At 47.7% G+C, this 17611-nt stretch overlaps 2 protein-coding genes across 7 annotated transcripts; one reads left to right on the top strand and one right to left on the bottom strand.

The window, feature by feature from the left end:
* Positions 1-791: 791 nt before the first annotated feature.
* tnk1 (tyrosine kinase, non-receptor, 1) lies at positions 792-7883 on the top strand. 6 transcript variants are annotated; one of them, XM_078107207.1, is made up of 15 exons: positions 904-1226; positions 2322-2463; positions 2993-3171; positions 3680-3750; positions 3852-4040; positions 4251-4403; positions 4520-4797; positions 4875-5001; positions 5177-5323; positions 5438-5532; positions 5869-6114; positions 6500-6543; positions 6679-7136; positions 7221-7316; positions 7415-7883. In XM_078107207.1, exons 3-15 carry the CDS (start codon positions 3009-3011, stop codon positions 7583-7585), a joined length of 2238 nt encoding a protein of 745 aa, XP_077963333.1. In that variant the 5' UTR covers positions 904-1226; positions 2322-2463; positions 2993-3008; the 3' UTR covers positions 7586-7883. The 6 variants fall into 6 exon arrangements, with proteins under 6 accessions (XP_040036577.2, XP_040036576.2, XP_077963332.1 ...); XM_040180643.2 differs by lacking the exon at positions 2322-2463 and having other exon boundaries at positions 792-942; XM_040180642.2 differs by lacking the exon at positions 2322-2463 and having other exon boundaries at positions 792-942; positions 6497-6543.
* Positions 7884-8315: 432 nt separating this feature from the next.
* On the bottom strand, positions 8316-15745 carry LOC120821716 (phospholipid scramblase 2). Its single transcript, XM_040180649.2, has 8 exons — positions 15134-15745; positions 14271-14356; positions 12269-12579; positions 11727-11769; positions 11394-11614; positions 10212-10373; positions 9811-9972; positions 8316-9719 (listed from the first exon to the last, which is right to left on the bottom strand). Exons 2-8 carry the CDS (start codon positions 14281-14283, stop codon positions 9660-9662), a joined length of 972 nt encoding a protein of 323 aa, XP_040036583.1. The 5' UTR covers positions 14284-14356; positions 15134-15745; the 3' UTR covers positions 8316-9659.
* Between the last annotated feature and the right edge of the window lie 1866 nt (positions 15746-17611).

The following is a 17611-nucleotide window of genomic DNA, read 5'->3' as shown; positions in this document are numbered from 1 at the left end:
GTTTGTCCGGGAAGGCGGGCGGGGAGGAGCGACGAGGGGGCGGGGGGGGGTACTGTGCCACAAAGGGGCAAAGTGCAGGCAGGACGTCCACAGAAAGCTGCCTGGTTTTTATTCAAATGAACAGCCAGGCTGAGAAATCCTGTCAAACTGGCTCGGCAACAGCAGCTGGACGAGAAGATACACATTGTGGTTTCTTTATTTGACTCACGGCTCACGTTTCTGTTCCCCACAACAAAACGAGCCACAGATAATAGAGGTGATGAATTACGTTTAGCTTGTTTATGGAAATGATGTGAGCTTCAGCATGACTAACTGGACATTTCCCAAACTCAGTTAGTCATGATGAGAAGTTAATGACTTCTGATCAATTAATGAAAACAACAACACAACAAGTAACGCTGTGAAGGCATCAGAAAAAACTTGTTTTCATTTAAATTTAGATTTTATTGGGCTTCTTCTCCTACGGCGAAGGCCGTCCATTAAAGTGCACCTGCAATAAACCCTCATGGAGGTCAAAGTTCACTTTTCTTGATGTAACTTTACAGCCCTTTTAGAAGCTGCCATTGTAAGCGGGTTGAATTGTGTTGTATTTTAGTGAGGGGTTTATCCGCCGATGTTCAGGATAAAACAATATTTACTCAACATTGCAAAGATCATAGAAAATGTTAGAAACTAGTTTTTTAACAAAGACAAAGGAGGAAAAGGAAGCATCCGATATAAACACTACAGATAACTCTATTAGTGTGTTTGACATCGTCACGTGGTCATGATATCGGTGACCTACATTTATGCCGTTCACCTTATTACCTGCGCAGGTTTACTGTCACGTAAAGTCCCATTGAGTGCCCGAAGGCTCGGGCGAGAGAAGCCAGGAAGAAGAAGGTGTGTTCGGGGGGGGAATTCGCTGCCAAGGAGGCGGAGAAAGAAGCGGAACGCACGCAGGTAACTCGGAGCCTTCACACAGACACGTGAACGTTTGACTTAAACAAAAAGAAGAACACAACGAGCCGATCTATGTCGGGTTGGTGAATTCATCTGAGGCTGGTTTAGGAAGAAGAAGAGCTTGTGGAGGGAGAGAGAGAGAGAGAGAGAGAGAGAGAAAGAAAAGCTGCGTCTGCTTCGCCGGAGGTTTCGGTGCCATCATGGAGCACTTGTTTCGGGGCGGGTTCCATTACGAAAAGTAGCCGTCGATGAGCAGAACACTTTTGAGTTATTTTTGATTAACGGTAAGTTTTAAGATGATGCATGTGTATATATTTAAGGGGGGGAAATGCGTTTTGTTAAAAAAATTATTAAATTCAGAACGTCGATGAGCGTATCCGGTTTCGAAAACGTCTCCGTGAGGTTACTTCTTTATTCCACTCTACTACATATTTACTCACTTCCTACATAAACGTGGCAATTTAAATGATAATATGTTGCATGATGAGGGATACATCTACACCCATCAATCACATCCTCCAGCTACAACATGAATAATTTAACAAACAATAACACATTCGGACACACAGCATCCAGGTGTCACTTATTAAAGTCATGGTCTTCAATTATTTGATGACAGACCGGAATAATCGTGTGACCTAAACTCAAAGCGCTAACTTTTTTCTTTTGTTTAAAAGCTTGGCTATTGAGGGTTGAACTTTATTATTGGCCATTTTGAAGATGCAGCTACTGTACTAAAATTTAAAATAAATCCAGCCAGTGTTCAGCCGCAGGAAGCTATGAACTGAACAGCTGCACGGTCAACGGATTCCTTTAGGCCGAGAGGATTTTCCAGCATCTGGGCAGGTTAAATATTGATCGTTGTGTACATACAGAGAACGACCACAGAGGCCTCCCTGTTGACCAATGTGCACCTTCTCCCTTTGGAATGTGAGTGGGACCTGTTGACAATCGGCCCTCCTGCTCAATCACGCTGCGTGCAAAATAATTGGGTGTCGTCCCTGAAAATTGAACGCATGCCCGGGCTAGCGCCCTTGTGTACTTGTCGGATAATCGAGGCATCGGGCTCAAGTGATTGCTGGCAATGTTGCTCTGCAGGTTGTGCGGTGGCGTAGATGGAGTTATTTGTTTCCAGGGTAGCCGACGGGGGAATGTGGGAGGTCTTCCCTGACTCATACCCGCCGTGCTGATATGCAGGTGATTTTATGGCTGTACAACCCATGACAGCGAGAGTTAACCCTGGAAGAACTCTCCATCTTTTAACTTTAAACGTATCAAGCAATGAGGAAGTTAAGCAAACGTAATCATCCCCGATTACTGCGCCTGTGACTCTGTTCACTGCAATTGCATTAATTGTCAACGTCATCGTTCTTTTCAAGTGGCACAAATTAAAAGAGACGGGGTTTAAAGGAGGGAAGCGAAGCTCCATTTGGCCATTGAGGAGCAGTGACGCTGCTGTCGACACGCAGCAAACCTCCCGCAGTTACATTAGTATTTGTTGAACAGGATCCTGTCCGACTGGTAGGTGCACAAGATAATGTTTCTACTTCTGTTTTTGACGGTAGTTGTTCCCTGTTATTGGCTGACACTGAATCCACTTGTTGATGCGTACAAGGATCTTTCATCTGTCCGTCTGTTTTTCTTCTCGTCTCATCAAATGTTCCTTTTCCTTGTGTGATTTCCCGCCTACAAATGACACCATGTTCATGCTCTCTTAGTTCTGAAAAGATCCAGTAATCAGGTTAATCTGATCAGTTGCATGAGAGTCCCTCTGACGGCACTGCAACAAACTATTTTGTTTAACACTCCACAGCAAGGTCTTTGTGTTAGGTCTCCATGGTAACCTAACAAGGCCCAGTTACCATTAAAAGGGCTGTTTAATGAGATGAAGATGACCCAGATTAAGCACTGGTTTCTAATTTAGGGTTCCCAGACAGGAAAACACGATTCAGTGCTACATTTCTGCTTTAACGAGATTTAATAGAAGGAATTCAGTGCTCTAAATGCACAAAAGGTCTGACGACTGCCGCACGACCTTTCAACCCTCCAGGCAGGTGGGCCGGGTGATGCTGATGGACCAGGAAACTCAGTGGCTGTACCATCTCCTGGTTGAGGTCCAGCTGGAGAAGTTCTACACGCGCGTCCGAGATGGCCTCAACATCACCCGCATCGAGCACTTCAACTACGTCAAGGAGTCCGACCTGGAGCAAGTCGGGATCAGCAAACCCGGTGAGCCAGATCCCCTTATTTGATCGTAGCCCCGCCGGTCGCGGATCAATCTCAGCTCAGTGTCTGATCTTTGGTTCAAGACCAGAGACTGCAGTTTGAATTGCATTGAAAAGCATTGTTTACTTTGATATGAAGCAGTACAGCAACAAATAGTTATTCATCTCTCGATATTTTAAACAAATGTTATTGTTATTTGTAGAGTCTATAAAGTGACAAGTGAAAATCATCCATCAGTTTTCCAGAGCTCAAAGTGACGTCTGTTGTCAATTAATGTTCTGTTTAATTATCAGTTCAATATGAATATCAGCACTTTTATGAGGTTACAGCTGCTCTGACACTCTTATTTGATGCACAAACCATGTCAAGAATTTTGTTAAATAACGGGAATAGTTAATTAATATGTTGATATAAAACAATGCTATCTACTTTATATCTAAAAGCTGTTTTATATTCGACAGATTCATCATGTTGGATATAATTCAATTATTTTCTTGTTTTATTCTGCCAGCACAAAGAAGATTATGGGAAGCCCTGAAACGCTACAAGACGAGTTCCCGAACCCGGCAATGGCTTCCCAAGGTTTTCACACGCGTAGTGCATCAAAGTTGCTGTAAAGTTCAGCTCTATTGTTTTCAGGAGGGAATCTCACCAGTCGTATTATCTTATTAATGAACTGAAAGGCGGGCGGCGGTCGAGGTCCAGACGGAGGGGAGCAGCGCGGCCCGGCTCAGCCTCAGGCTCAGGAGGGAGTCAGCCGGACCCTCCCGTGTCTGATCCAGGACAGCGAGCTGATCATGGGCGAGAAGCTGGGCTCCGGCTCCTTCGGGGTGGTGAAGAGGGCCGAGTGGCACACGCCCACCGGCAGAGTGGTGAGGGGACGTTGCTACAGAACACTGTTTGCGTGTTCGTGGGCGTGAATGATGCTCAATTATACTGGCCACAGCTTTCCCTCGGGAGAAGGCGGAGAACTTAAAAGGAGATACAGCCAACTTTCCCCTATTAGCCACCACCTTTCTAGGATATGTGGTCTCCTTGGGTGTAGGGGCAGGATTGAGCCTTCCTCTTGTCATCGCCCTTAGTTGCCTGTAGCAGTGAAGTCCCTGAGGAGCAGCATGTCCCGGCAGACGGACACACTGACCGACTTCCTGCAAGAGGTGACCACCATGCAGTCGCTGGACCACCCCAACATCATCCGACTCTACGGCGTGGTGCTCACGCAGCCCCTCAAGATGGTGCGACGCTCGGGTGTTCAAACGTGGACCCGACGTGTTGTTGGTTGTTGTTGTTGTTCAGGAGCTCGATTGACAAAAAAAACAAACAGCCCAACCTATTTTTCCCGCTCCTCCAGGTGACCGAGCTGGCGCTCTCGGGCTCGCTGTACGACATCCTGCGCTCGCGCCAGTACGACTACCCGCTGATGCGCCTGTGGTTCTTCGCGTCCCAGATCGCGGCGGGCATGGACTACCTGGAGACGAGGAGGTTCATCCACAGGGACTTGGCCGCGAGGAACGTGCTGCTGGCATCCAGGGAGATGGTGAAGATCGGGGACTTCGGCCTGATGCGAGGCCTGAACAAAGAGACGGATCACTACGTGATGTCGGCACACAGGAGGATCCCGTTCGCGTGGTGAGGGCCGACGGCACCGTTGGCCGCGGGAGGAAATAATATTCAGGATTCTCACTAGTTGGGTCTTTTGCTTGCAGGTGCGCTCCGGAGAGCCTTCGCGTCGGGACCTTCTCGCACTCTTCGGACGTGTGGATGTTTGGTGTCACCATGTGGGAAATGTTCACCTACTGTGAAGAACCCTGGTTCGGCCTTTCGGGCAGACAGGTACGTCAACATCCACGTCGCGCATTCAATGCCTGCATTCATGCCGGGCGCTCGGAATGCGCCTCCACGCCCAAATGCAGTTAGCTTTTTTATTTCTTGTGGGGTTTTTTTTGTGTATGCGACGCGCTCGCTGACTCAGCGTCTGCGTCCGTGACGTTGACTTTCTCGGGTGCAGATTCTGTGGCGCGTGGAGAGGGAGGGCGAGCGCCTGGAGAAACCGCCCGATTGCCCCAAAGAGCTGTACGCCGTCATGCGGAAGTGCTGGGCCTGCAATCCCACGGACCGACCCAGCTTCCTCCAGCTCATCAAGATGGTGGCCGAGGTGTGAGGAAATCAGGGGCGGATCTATTGGTGTCAATAATGTCGCGTGAAATGCAGGATATTTTGGTAAATCTTTGCCGTGTCTCCCCCCCCCCCCCCCCCTCACCGCTTGCAGGCTAAACCAATGGAGGTGCGCGCGACGAGAGACTTCTCTGAATCCAGAAAACTCGCACTGGCGGCCAACGACCCCGTGACCGTCATAGAACACGGGTGGGTGAGGGAAAGGAGGGAGAATACTTTGACCCGGAACAATGAGCCTTTGTTAAGATGAGACGGCTTTAAATTGGCTGCTCGAAAACCGCATTCCAGCATCTCGCGCAGTCCTCGAACGAGTCCGTCAGCTGTCGTGTTATTTCATTCGGACATTTAACGCAACAAGAATTGAATTGAATTTAAACTTTATATAGCTACTTTCTTCCTTTCCCTGTGAACAGGCCATTCAGATGAGTCGAGCTTTGAAACCTGCTTACCAAATTTACTAACACACCCGTGTAAGAATAGGATAGAATTTTTACCGGCTGACCTTTACTCTCTCTCTCCGTGCAGACTGGAGCTGAGCGAGTGGCGAGGCCAGAACCAGAAGACGCTGGCGGTCGGCTGGTTTCCCGCCAGCCTCGCCGCCCCGGCGGCCACTCCCAGCGGTGGCAGCGGCAGCGGTGGCAGCGGCAGCGGCGGCGGCGGCTCGGGCCCCGTCCCTTACATCTCGACCCCGCTGAACGGCAGCCTGCACCACGCGGGCCACGGGGACATCAAGCCCGAGCGCTGCTGGGGGGCGCCGGATAACCTGGACGAGTCAGTGACACGTATCTATGCAGAATATGTTAATCTGGGGAGAAGATTTCCAATATTGGATGCTTCTGAATCACCTGAAAATGTCACATTGACCTTCTCTTTGGAGAACTACTGTGCCGTGTGAGATTCTAGTTTGGCCGGTCTGCAGGGATAAGAATAGGCAAAACTGGGGCAGCAGTAAAATGACTCAATGATGAATGATGATAGGTTTTAGGGTCTGTGTCACTTCAATGGCTTTTTAAGCTGTTCGTACAAACTTCCATCTCCGGTTCTTGCGTTTTATGGCCGAAGCAGCACTGGACTTTCACCCGCTGTCGGGGAAACACAGTTTTATAGAGCGGAGGCTGCCGGACTAATGTGTTTGCTGTTCTGATCCGTGCAGCAGCTGGAAGACGGGCAGGGAGGGCTCCAATCTGAAGAAGATGGAGGGTAGGTAACTTCAAACATCGGCATGTCCCGTGTCATCACTGCACGCGACCCGTTACGTTAAAACCCACACGGGTGAAAAAACGGTGACGTTTTGGGTTTGGACTGCATTAAAAAAAGGCCTCCCGGTGTCTCCAGGTCTGTCTCAGAGCCTGGAGTCCGTTCTGGGGGCTCAGCGGCCCAGGGCGCAGACGGTCGGGGCTTTCCGAGTGGACCAGCAGGGCAGACTCCTGCCCCCCGAGCTGATGGCGGTTCGCAACGCGGCGATGCAGAATGACCCCCGGCGGTTCAGCGAGGCCAGTATCAACCCGCCTCCCCGGCCGCCGCTGCCCAACCTGAAACGCTTGAACCTGAAACCCCCGAGGAGGCCGGCGGCCCAGCCGGGCAGCCCGTGGCCCGCGCTGACGTCGCCGCCGCCGCAGCAGCCTCCATCGCGGTACCCACCTCACCAGGGCAACGGGGGCTCCAACCTGGCTAGAATGGCACACATGGCGCGCTCGACCCCTCAGCTGGACGAGCACGCGGACAACAGGGAGCGGGTCAGGGAGCGGGAAAAGGCCCACGCGCAGAACACCAGGGAGTCGCTCACCGCGCAGGTAGCGAGGCCGACCGTTTCAGCTCGTGTGTAAAAACGTTTCTTGCCTCATCTGATTTGAGCGCTGTTGCTCCGCTGTTCCCAGATCATGGAGGCGGTTCACGGGGTGACCATTGAAGAGGTTCACGCCGCGCTCCAACGCAGCGACTGGAACCCCGTGCGAGCCGAACAACAACTCAAGGTCGGGCGATTAAATGTCAATAGTGTCACGTTTGTTAAAAGTTTATTTCATCCTTTGGTAGATTCCGTATTAGTGCTTGATTCCTCCCCTCCTTTCAGTTGGAGCAGCTGTACTTGCTGAGCCTCTGCTCCAGAGAAGACTGCGTGAGGATCCTCTCCAGATACCAGTGGAACCTGCAGCTGGCCAGCAGCCACCTGCTCCGATGGGCGCAGGAGGAGAGGGCCGGCCCGGGCGACAGGCTCTCTGTTAGTTTGGAAAGACGAGTCTGAAGGGATTTCTAGCAGATTTCTTTTTTTTTGCATCTTTTCCATTCATAAGCGTTGACTTGAGCAGGGGCCATTCTGGCGTAACTATGGGAACAGATGGGAGTTCCTTTGAGTGGAAAAGATAAGCTCTATGAATGAAAAGACATTTTGAAAAACTCTTTTTTTACAGAGATGCTGTTGAGCACATTTTGTTCATCTTGTCATTTTTTTTTTAATGCATTTGTACATATTGTATGAGAAATGATTGTTTATTGAATAAATGTGGTGATCTGGTCTTCATGACCCTGATCTGGAACACTAATAGGAACGTGGCTTCTGTACAACCAGACTTTGGTAAGAACCTGCATGTCAGACATTCCCCAGGATCACGGAGGTAGTCGTGTACAGACATGCTCCAACAAGTCTGTGTTTCCCACTCTTTGCCAGACGATGGAGCAGTTTCATTTGAAATGGCTCACGTGAAAGGTTTTTCCCTCCTTTTGTTACATCGGAGGTAGGGCATAGATGACGCCTCTATAGATAAAGGAAGCCCGTAATGACACCAATAAAGTACATGTTGTGGTGAGGAAGTTGCCCAGTAACTAAAGAGCGGAGGTTTAGTCGAACTGGACTTTGGCTGATGTTGTTGATTTCCCTCTGAAACACACAGCATTTCTTCCAAGTGAGAACAGATGTTCCACATTTAGACTGTTTCTGAAGACCTTCCCGAAAAGTAGAAACGCCACCGCAAAGCTGAATTCGTATACATCTATTTATTCATGAAGTACAGGGTATTTTTTAATTGATAGACACAGAACACGGAGCAGATATAATTGATTAAAAAAATAAAAGGAAAAAAACAGTGGATTATCCTCATACTGACACAATGAACAAATGAACGTGCTGTACAACATTTGGCCGCACTTTCCGCCTGAGGTCAAGCTGCACAGAGGTTAATGGTCGCATATACAATATATAAAAGACACAGAGTTGCTGACGTCGGCGAGAGCTGTGAGCTGCATAGAACAACACCAGTAGCAAGCAACCTCACAGGAGACACACCCATGTCGTCTCACGAGAGATTACTGAATACAATAAGCAGAGCGCTGCCTCCGCGAGCCACTCGGAGCATTTCGCAAACACAAACCTGACATGTTTCTTATAATCCAGGTTAAAGCACAACGATTCGAGGCCGACTTTGAGTTCACATTCAGGTCTCTTCCCGTTTACAGAAAGTCAACGTGTGTCCTAATACCCGCTACTGACTGACGGGGAGCAACCACGGCTTCTGCTTTCCAGTCCTCCTTTACGCAGGTTACACTAGATCTCTCACGTCTTATTGCAGTGTCACATGTTAAAAAGGCAGCGGCAAATGGAGGTTAGTAAAGGGCACCAGTTTCCGTGGTAACCACTAAAGCACAGGTGGAGCATGAGAGCATTTGCACTGTAGCCTGTACTACAGTATTGTTAGACGATATGTACACTAAAATGTGAAGACAAGGTCTGGAAAAATAGAGAAGGCTGAGTGGTAGAACGAGCGCTTTGGTAACTGTTGACCAAAAGATGATCTCCCCCTAACTACCATTTATCCTAAATAAGCATAAACACATACGGCCAACCTACAACTCTACCAGGCGGTGTTTGGCGCTTTGGGATGATTGCTAATGTCAGCATACCACCATGCAGATGTTCAAAAAGTTGAATGGTTACCATGCCGACAATCAGCGTGGCTAAAGATCCTCGGCAATAAATATAAATACGGTTGACTTTCTTTTTCAGGAATTTAAGATGGAGGTAAAGTTCACCCACATCAAAAAGACAAACTACAGACTGCATGAGTGTAAGGAACACGTGGCAGCCGGTCTCATTTACTGAGATTGGATAGATTTAAAAAAAGAAGCAATCCATGGCAGGCATCTGGAATTAAGAGTTCATTTAGTCTGCGTGTGTAAAATGATCCATGGATTAGCACCATTTAGGCGGAAATCAGGTGAAGGAAGGAATTGAAGAATAACAAATGGAACAACAAAGTACATGAAGACAGAATGCATAACTGGAACTCGCTCCCATGTTGTAGTTGTCTCTTGCCGTTTTCCGCTTAGGAAAACACTGTGCTGCGCTGGTTGGCCTCCCCGACCTTCTCAAAGAACATGAAATCCTGCAAAGTGGCCACAAAAAAGGAAATTAATTCATCACCTTCTGACTGAGGCAGCATTTACGTTGTGCAGAGGGGGCGGGCACGGCCTTACTATGAGGAAGCAGGCTCCCATGAGAACAGCTTTTATCTTCACATCCAAATCCAGCGGGAACTGGATGCCAAAGTTGTCGGTGTCTGTGAAGACTTCCTTCAAAAGGCCGCTCCACTGCTTGCTGATCCGACCAATGGGCTTGTCACCGTCCTTGCTTTTCAGCTGCAGAGCGTCAAGAACAACAGTGTCCATCAGCGTTGACGCGTTTACCAGAAATTGCCAAACTCGGATCGGAACTCTTCCGCGAAACGCGAAGATCGTAACCACCCGCATCTCTGTGTGGTAAACACGGAGCTGCAGCTGGTGAGCTTGGCTCGGCTTAGACCGGCAACTGAGGGGAAACGCCTAGCTCACGCGAGCGGCATCGACCTCCCTCCGGCACCACGATCCTCCGACCTCACCTCAAAGTTGACGTCCCCGCAGCAGTTGCAGGCAAAGCAAGGCCCCTCCAGTTTCAGCAGCGTCTCCTTGTTCGGACCCTGGATGGAGAAATTTGGCAGGAAAGGGTGCCAGTCCTGTTTGACGTAGCCTATGGTGGTGCCCGGCGGTGACTGGACCTCCATCTGTGGGTCACACGCAGAATGATATACACACACACACACACACAAGACTGGAAGGTTTTCGCAGAGAGCTTAAAATCTGCCCTCATGCCGATGACAGTGACAGCTTTCAATACAAACATCACGGGACAGCGGGGAGGATAATTGAAACTCCGACGGGCGCCATTGTGGCAACAAAAAGGTAACAAGCCTCACATGGCTCCTGTCCGGCCAGCGGACAGAAGCGCAGTGTGTGAGCCATTAGCAGCGTGGCGTCGGGCCAAGAGGGAAACCTACTGGAGGCAGATTGCAAACGGGGAAAAGGAGCCGTCTCAGAGACGGGAGGGGTGACGCGAGGAGGGAGGGTCTGGGAGATAGTGTGGACGGACAAAAGAGCCATTTATAGTCCTCAGAAACTCCGGACCGAGCAGACCGCTCGCACAAAGACGTCGAAGCGCCACACGAGGAGAAGGGGGGAAAGACAGAAGCCGCTGAACATGAGCGGTGAGGCAGCAGGTGTTTGTGCTCATAGCAGCGAATATGCTACATCGCTGCCATTAGCTGCTTTAATGCTTGGCGCGAGTGGAAACATGCAAACTTGGGTTTTTTTGCATTTCTTTCCATACCAACCAGGATATCGGGATATACAAATAGTTTGCCAGTTTTCCAGATATCCTTCCCGACAACAACAACAACAACAACATTGCAACAGCAGTTTGAACAAGGACTGTTTGTTTAGCAGAAGGCGGGAGGCTTCAGATATCTCAAAATCTTGACCAAAAGTAAGACCAAAGACTAAAGGGTGTGGTCCAGAAAATTTAAATATTAAATCAACTCCTTTAACAAGTAAGAGTTAATTATTCTCCATGACAAACTCCTCCGCTTATTAATACGGTTAAATATTAACAAGACTAATAATGGAAAAGCCCTATCACAGTGCTTATCACTTGTAAGCAGAGTGAGTAATCAATTTAGGTCCAACTGAACTATTGGTCACAATATGAGGCTATTAACCCCCCCCCACACACACACACACACACACACCTCTTGCAGGCAGCAGGGACACCAGCAGGAGACGCAGCGGAAAGGCCGTATGAGACGGATGACCTCCCGGTCCATGTTGTCCTTGATCTTCATGTCGAAGCTGCGCAGCGAGCCGCAGCAGTTCCTGGTGCAGCAGTCGTTCTTCTCTTTGGCCTTGTAGATCTTTTGCCCCAGACTGTTCTTGATCTCGTACTGGTTGTTGGTCTCAAACCCGATGAATGCTGGCCGGGTAGAGAGGAGTTTGTGATTTATAGCGGAGAGGTTTAAAGCTCACTGCGGCAGGTTATTTGGCGTTTAAACAGTGTAGATGTGACCGAATGCAGCAGGCCTTACCCTCTAGGAGTTCCACTTTTTGATGGATCAGAATCTGGTCAATCTGAAAACACAAGAGGATCACTGCTAAAAGATATACAACCTCACGTCTGATGCATTCCTCTTAAAACAAGAGGCAACGATGGGACTGTGGAGGGAGAAGTTTGTTTGCAATGCGAAGCAACATAATCTGCGTATTATCAATAAACCACCAATCGTTGCATTGTAGAATCTAAACTTTACATTTTATGGCTTTGTGTGACATTTTTATTTCCCTTCAGCATGTGGGATGGTTGGTGAGTGATCCCTCTGGACCAGTACCCACCTAATCACAGTAGCCCATTAGGGTGCCACGTGTCCTCAAGCTCCTTATCACTCATTTCTATGAGTCGCGGCCTCATTATCAGCAAACCCGCTCGCTGGGAAAACAGCGAGGGACCTCATTCCAGAGGTGAAGGAGTGGCGTTTGAATCATTCGTCTCAGTTCAAGATAAAAAAAATAAAAAATGAACATATCCGAAAACGGGTTCGGCAGCGTCACCAAAGCGATCGCTCCGTCCTACCTGTGTGAGGTACTCGAGGCCCGGTGGGACCCCGACAGGCACCACAGCTGGAGACCCAACCGGGGCCGGAGAGATCCCTCCGTGGGGGGCTCCGTGAGGGGCGCCGTGAGGGGCGCCGTACTCCGGTGCCGCGACCGGGCCCGGCTGATACATGACAGGAGCTTGGCCCTGTTCGTAGCCCATGTTGAAGCCGACCGGAGGGGCTTGGCCGGGGTCTCCGTATCCGCCCGTAGGACCCGGGTAAGGGGCTCCGGGGTGGCCGCCGGGCTGAGGCATCGGGTAGGGTGCGTTGCTGTGAAAGCCTGGGTAAACTGGCGTGTGGGGGGCAGGAACAGTGATTAAATATGGCAGTGTACAGCGCCGCCCCTTTATTTGACTGAATTTGAATTGTGCCAACTGTTCATTGTGAACGCTTCAGCAGGAAAAACTGATATTTAAAAAAAAAAGAAGAAGCGGAACCCAATCTAACAAAGAAACGTGTATTGCGTTAAAAGGTCAAGTTCTAACCTTCCAATTGGATAATGAAAATAATAATAATGATGAGAAACATGAGGTCATTGCACCACAGAGGCAGGGTGGAAGATGTTGTGATCTGTTAATGGCTGATAGCAGCTGCCCTGTGGTCACAAGCCTGTGAGAAAGTGGACCATCCTGTTTTCAACCCCCCCTCCAGCGGGGGCCAGTAAGCTACTAATAGCCAAGCGATTTGAAGCACTTCCAAAAGGAGCCAATACGTAGCCGGTACTCGGCCACGCGACACAGTAAACAGCCCCGTGGTCTGGTCTGGTTTTTAGTCAAACAGGCCGTTTAAAGAGCTTTTTTTGTTCAAAAACAGTACAATTGCTTGATAACGGGTTTCATTTGGGCATCAATTCAACAACTTTGGACTCTTATCAGACCAGAGCACACTAGACTAATCAGGAATTTATTTTACAGCCAGTTTACAGCGTTCACTACAGTTTTAGTGGCAGTCTGAATGCTTATTGATTCGTAAAAAACTAAATCTCTGGTCGGATGTTTGAGCAAAAGTCTGAAAAAGGAAAAGAGCTTAAATGTAAACCTAAAAGGAAGTGGACGCGCCGATGAAGCGCATGAGGATGTAATAAAGTGGAACTTGACTTTTGTGCTCAGTCATATTCCTCTCCTGGACATTGTAATCAAGTCATTTTAGGTTCAGCTCATGCGTTGAGTGTTATTTTTATCTTGTCATTTTTTCAGGAAAATATAAAGTCCCTTGTGAGAATCTTCCGTCACATATTAATGTTAACTGAATGCGTTGGAGATATGAACTTTGGCTAAAAGGAACGAGCCTTCTGAAGGTGTAACCGACCAAACTGGTTTTAGGCCGGTGTGGAGTTTCACAGAGGGATCTTTCTTGCTTACGGTCGTGGGGCATGTGAAACCCCAAACAGATTAAAGTCAGCAAGACTTTCTACGAAGCTTCTGAAGGCAAATTGCAGACACGAGTAATGTGCCCTGTGAACTTTCAGGCTCGCAGCTCCGCCTCTTTTCACATTCCTTTTTTTCCGCTTGCAGAAAACATAAGCAAATTAAAAGCAGAGCGTTCCAGAGACGGAGCAGCCACCGCCCCCCCATCCCGTTTCCATCGGGAGTGGAGCAGGACCAACAGGAAAAACCCAGAGGGCTTCAACCTCCAGTCCAATGTCAACATTCTGTGGATTTCTTTCAAATGTCACAACGTGCAAGTTGTCCTACTGAGAGGAATGGGCAGGCTGAGCAAGCTGACTATTCACTTCACTATGATTCACAGGAACCGGAATGTCCAATGGAAACTTTAAGAGTCACGGTGGGGAAATAAGTTCACCGAATGCAGGAAAGTTTTGACGTCACGAAGCATTTTAACTTGTGTGACAGAATAAATCGGAAGAAACACTCACTCGCGATTCTTTTCATTGTCTGATTCATAAATCAAGTGAAAGATGGAAATCTGAAAAAGGAGACGTAGTCATTGTTCTTCCTTTGAACGCATGAGGCCGCTTACCAGGAGCAGACATGGCGAGGAGCTGGGCGAAAAGGTTCAGGAGACGGCAGTAAAAGCAGGTCCACTCCCGAGATCTCTAAAGGAAACTACAGCAAGGAAGGGGGCCAGAGAGGGTTTCATGAGAAAAAAGGGAGGGGTTTGAACAAACACAAAAAATAACCCTACACTGAATCTCAGATCAGTCACACAAACACATTGATTAACTCATATTTTTACTGTAAATCATGCGTGTTGTTGTTGTTGTTGTGCTTCCATTCACATGCTCAGCTCATTGTATCCTGGATACCTCCATTTAGCTCAGTCAAAAACAACCTCAAACCATCACTAAGAATTGCAGATATCCACCCGAAGATACATATTCATTCGCTGTGTCCTTAAACTTGGTAAAGGATGGAACGTCCAGATGCTTTTGCACTTGAAGTGTTTTTTTTGCAAGGATTAAAAATGGCAGCTAATGAAATCTTACTGGCAGAGAGACGGATGCTGGTGCAGGAGCAGATTATTAGATTGGAGCACCTCCAACCCCCCCTTGTTCTCCCTGCTTGAGAAACAACATGCATCCGAAATAACGGTGGGGGGAGGAATGCTTTAGCAGAGGTCATTTAACTGCTACAAACGGATCCCCGTGTCTCTACCGTTTAGAAAGAACGAGATTCAAACCCCCGAGTGGACTCGACGCTGAACTCCTTAAGGAACCAGTGAAGCGCGGGTCTAAATAAAACACCTTCTCAACCGCACGACTACGAGCGCCTCGGCCCTTTCCTCCGACTGAAGCTTTATCGATCAGACCAGAGCCTCTCAGCGCGCCATCGTTCCGCTCAAAACTTGATAAAACACGGTGACGTTTGACGCCGGAGTCTCACCTCTCCGGCGGAAGATTCCTCCTCCGGGTCCCACGAAGTGAACAAGTTACTTGAAGGGTGGAGGAGGATGGATGGTCCGCTTACTGAGGAAAGGAAGTGGCTTAACTAACGCCAACCTGTTAATCGTAGCTGTCGTGTTGTTGCGCTCGTCCCTCCCATAAAGGCACTTTATGTCTTCCTCCCCCCGCAGACTCACTGGCGGACTTTACGAAGCGCTTCCGCGTTCTGCACACAGGGAACTGTAAATGTGTTGTTTTAGATGTTTCACAGGGTTTCTGGTTGTTCCCGGGACACGTGGAAAACGTGTAAGGCTAATGTAAATGTTTTAGCTTTAATGGAGAGACGGGCCCTCGGGTTGTAGTCATGGCAACAACCAGCAGAGCGCGCCAACACCTCGCTGACGACATGTCCGCGCGGTCGCTACGCCGCCTTAAATCAGTTAACGTTTCTACCGGCATTGACTAGCATTACTAACTAACTAACTAAATGTATTTTAGACATAATGGCCAATCCAAAAAGAGACTGCACTGAATCAAAATTAGCTAAAGAGAAGTAAAATAAATTTAGCGAAGACAAAAGGCAGAATGACAAGCGGCCATGTTTCCTCTCCACATTTCAAACTACAAACGGAATAAACTATTATACTTATTTTTGAAACGATATAATGTGAATAAAATAAAATTAAATATACCAACACTGAATCAAATAAGTACGTTACATTTTAAACTGGTTACTGGACGTTAACTGGTAATTTCAGACATAGTTAGATAAACATTTTCAGGTGGTTTATTACTTATGCTAACTTAGCATTACCTTACCGCAGCTTTTCAGAACCTTTAGCCTGCTGCATTTCATTTTACATTTAACACACAACTACAGAAAAATAGCCTTGAAACACAATTTATAACTTACAACCTAACTTAGGTAAATAAAAGGAAGAAAGTGAAAATTGTACGCTAGCAGCCAACTAGCTTAATACCTAGCGTTAGCTAGACATCTTTTCTCAGAGGTTGTTGGAGACACAAAGAAGGCCCAAAGAACACTGAATATTGGGCTTCCAATTGTCATGTTTTAAATAGATTTAACATTTGCCTATTTTGTGTTATACGTTTAGAATGTATTCTGTGCATTGTAGTATACTTTTCTATTTGACACCTGACTAAATATATTTAGGCAAATTCCGGTTTCAAAGAGATAATTAACTAATTAACTCTAGCTGAGGAAAGGTTCTCACTTTTGTGAAGGGGCAGTCTTTGTCCAGTCTATATTTGGCACTCGCTGCGATGCCTGATACTTATAGGGCACTGGACCTGGGCGGGGTATGAGATTCAACACACAAACACACACGCGCACAACATTTCCATAGACACACACAGGGATAGGGGCTGGACCACACTTTTGTGTTCCTAAACCATTCTTGAGGACCTTAAGCGTTTCTCAACATGTGTATGTACTAAAAAATATATATATATATATATATATATATTTGTAATACGTGAAAGTTTACTTTATATATATATACAGTTTGTGATGCTTATTCCATTTCTTGCTGAGAGACATCTAAATCAATAGCTCTCTTATATTTGTACACTTAATATGCAGCTTCCGTCCGGTTATCTTCGTTTATCAAATGGAAGTCACTTCTCCTCACATATAATGCTCCATAAAACCACTACTTGTCCTTTGTACGCTTGGTTCTTTGATGAATAAGTGCAAGATATGCTGGGAGATTTTGTTGCCTTTGTGGAGATGATTTCCAATATGCTGAGCCAAGATTGTTTCATATCCGCGCTAGAGACAATGTAGAGTGGTTTCAATCCTCTCAACTAACAAACTAATGCCAAGAGTTTATTAAATGATGCTATTGATATATATTTGATGCCCAAATTCAAATGTTAAACATGGCACACTATATATTAGTACAGTTTTAACCTGAATTGGAGTAAACAAACTGGTCCTTCCAGCCAACTAACTCAACTCTTGCTAAACCGGTTCCTGATGTCCCCATTTCAAAGGCTAACCCTTCAGTTTATAACTTCAGGATGACATGTGTTTCTGTATTGTGATAATACAACACACACAGTCACACACCCAGCCAAAGGCTACTAATGAGGCCTGTCCCTGATAATGGGAGTAATCAGTGCAGCCTATCTGGCCTCGGCCCCTGCTGACATGATGCCTGCCTTGCCCTGGTATGCTTGTACACGCCTGATCTATCAGCACTTGCTCTATGTTTGGCGGGCCTCGGTGTCCCAGAATAGAAATAATTAGGACAGGGCGGGAAAGGAGGAAAAGTGAAAACGTGTGCGAATGAGCATAGCTCGGAGCGGACCCCCCCCCTCACCCTGCCAACCCTCCCTGCCCCACGGCCTGGCAATCTCTCATCCGCCCCTGCTTCACTGTCTGCTCTCTGTTTTGCTTTGTGGCGACGGAGGCTGCGGGCGGGCGGGTGGAGAGAGATGTGTGTGGTCTGGATTG

This window comes from Gasterosteus aculeatus, chromosome 7 (assembly GCF_964276395.1).
Source record: "Gasterosteus aculeatus chromosome 7, fGasAcu3.hap1.1, whole genome shotgun sequence".
In the NCBI taxonomy this organism is placed as follows: Eukaryota; Metazoa; Chordata; class Actinopteri; order Perciformes; family Gasterosteidae; genus Gasterosteus; species Gasterosteus aculeatus.
The sequence above is the reverse complement of the archived record's forward strand: the minus strand, read 5'-3'. Positions and strand labels throughout refer to the sequence as shown.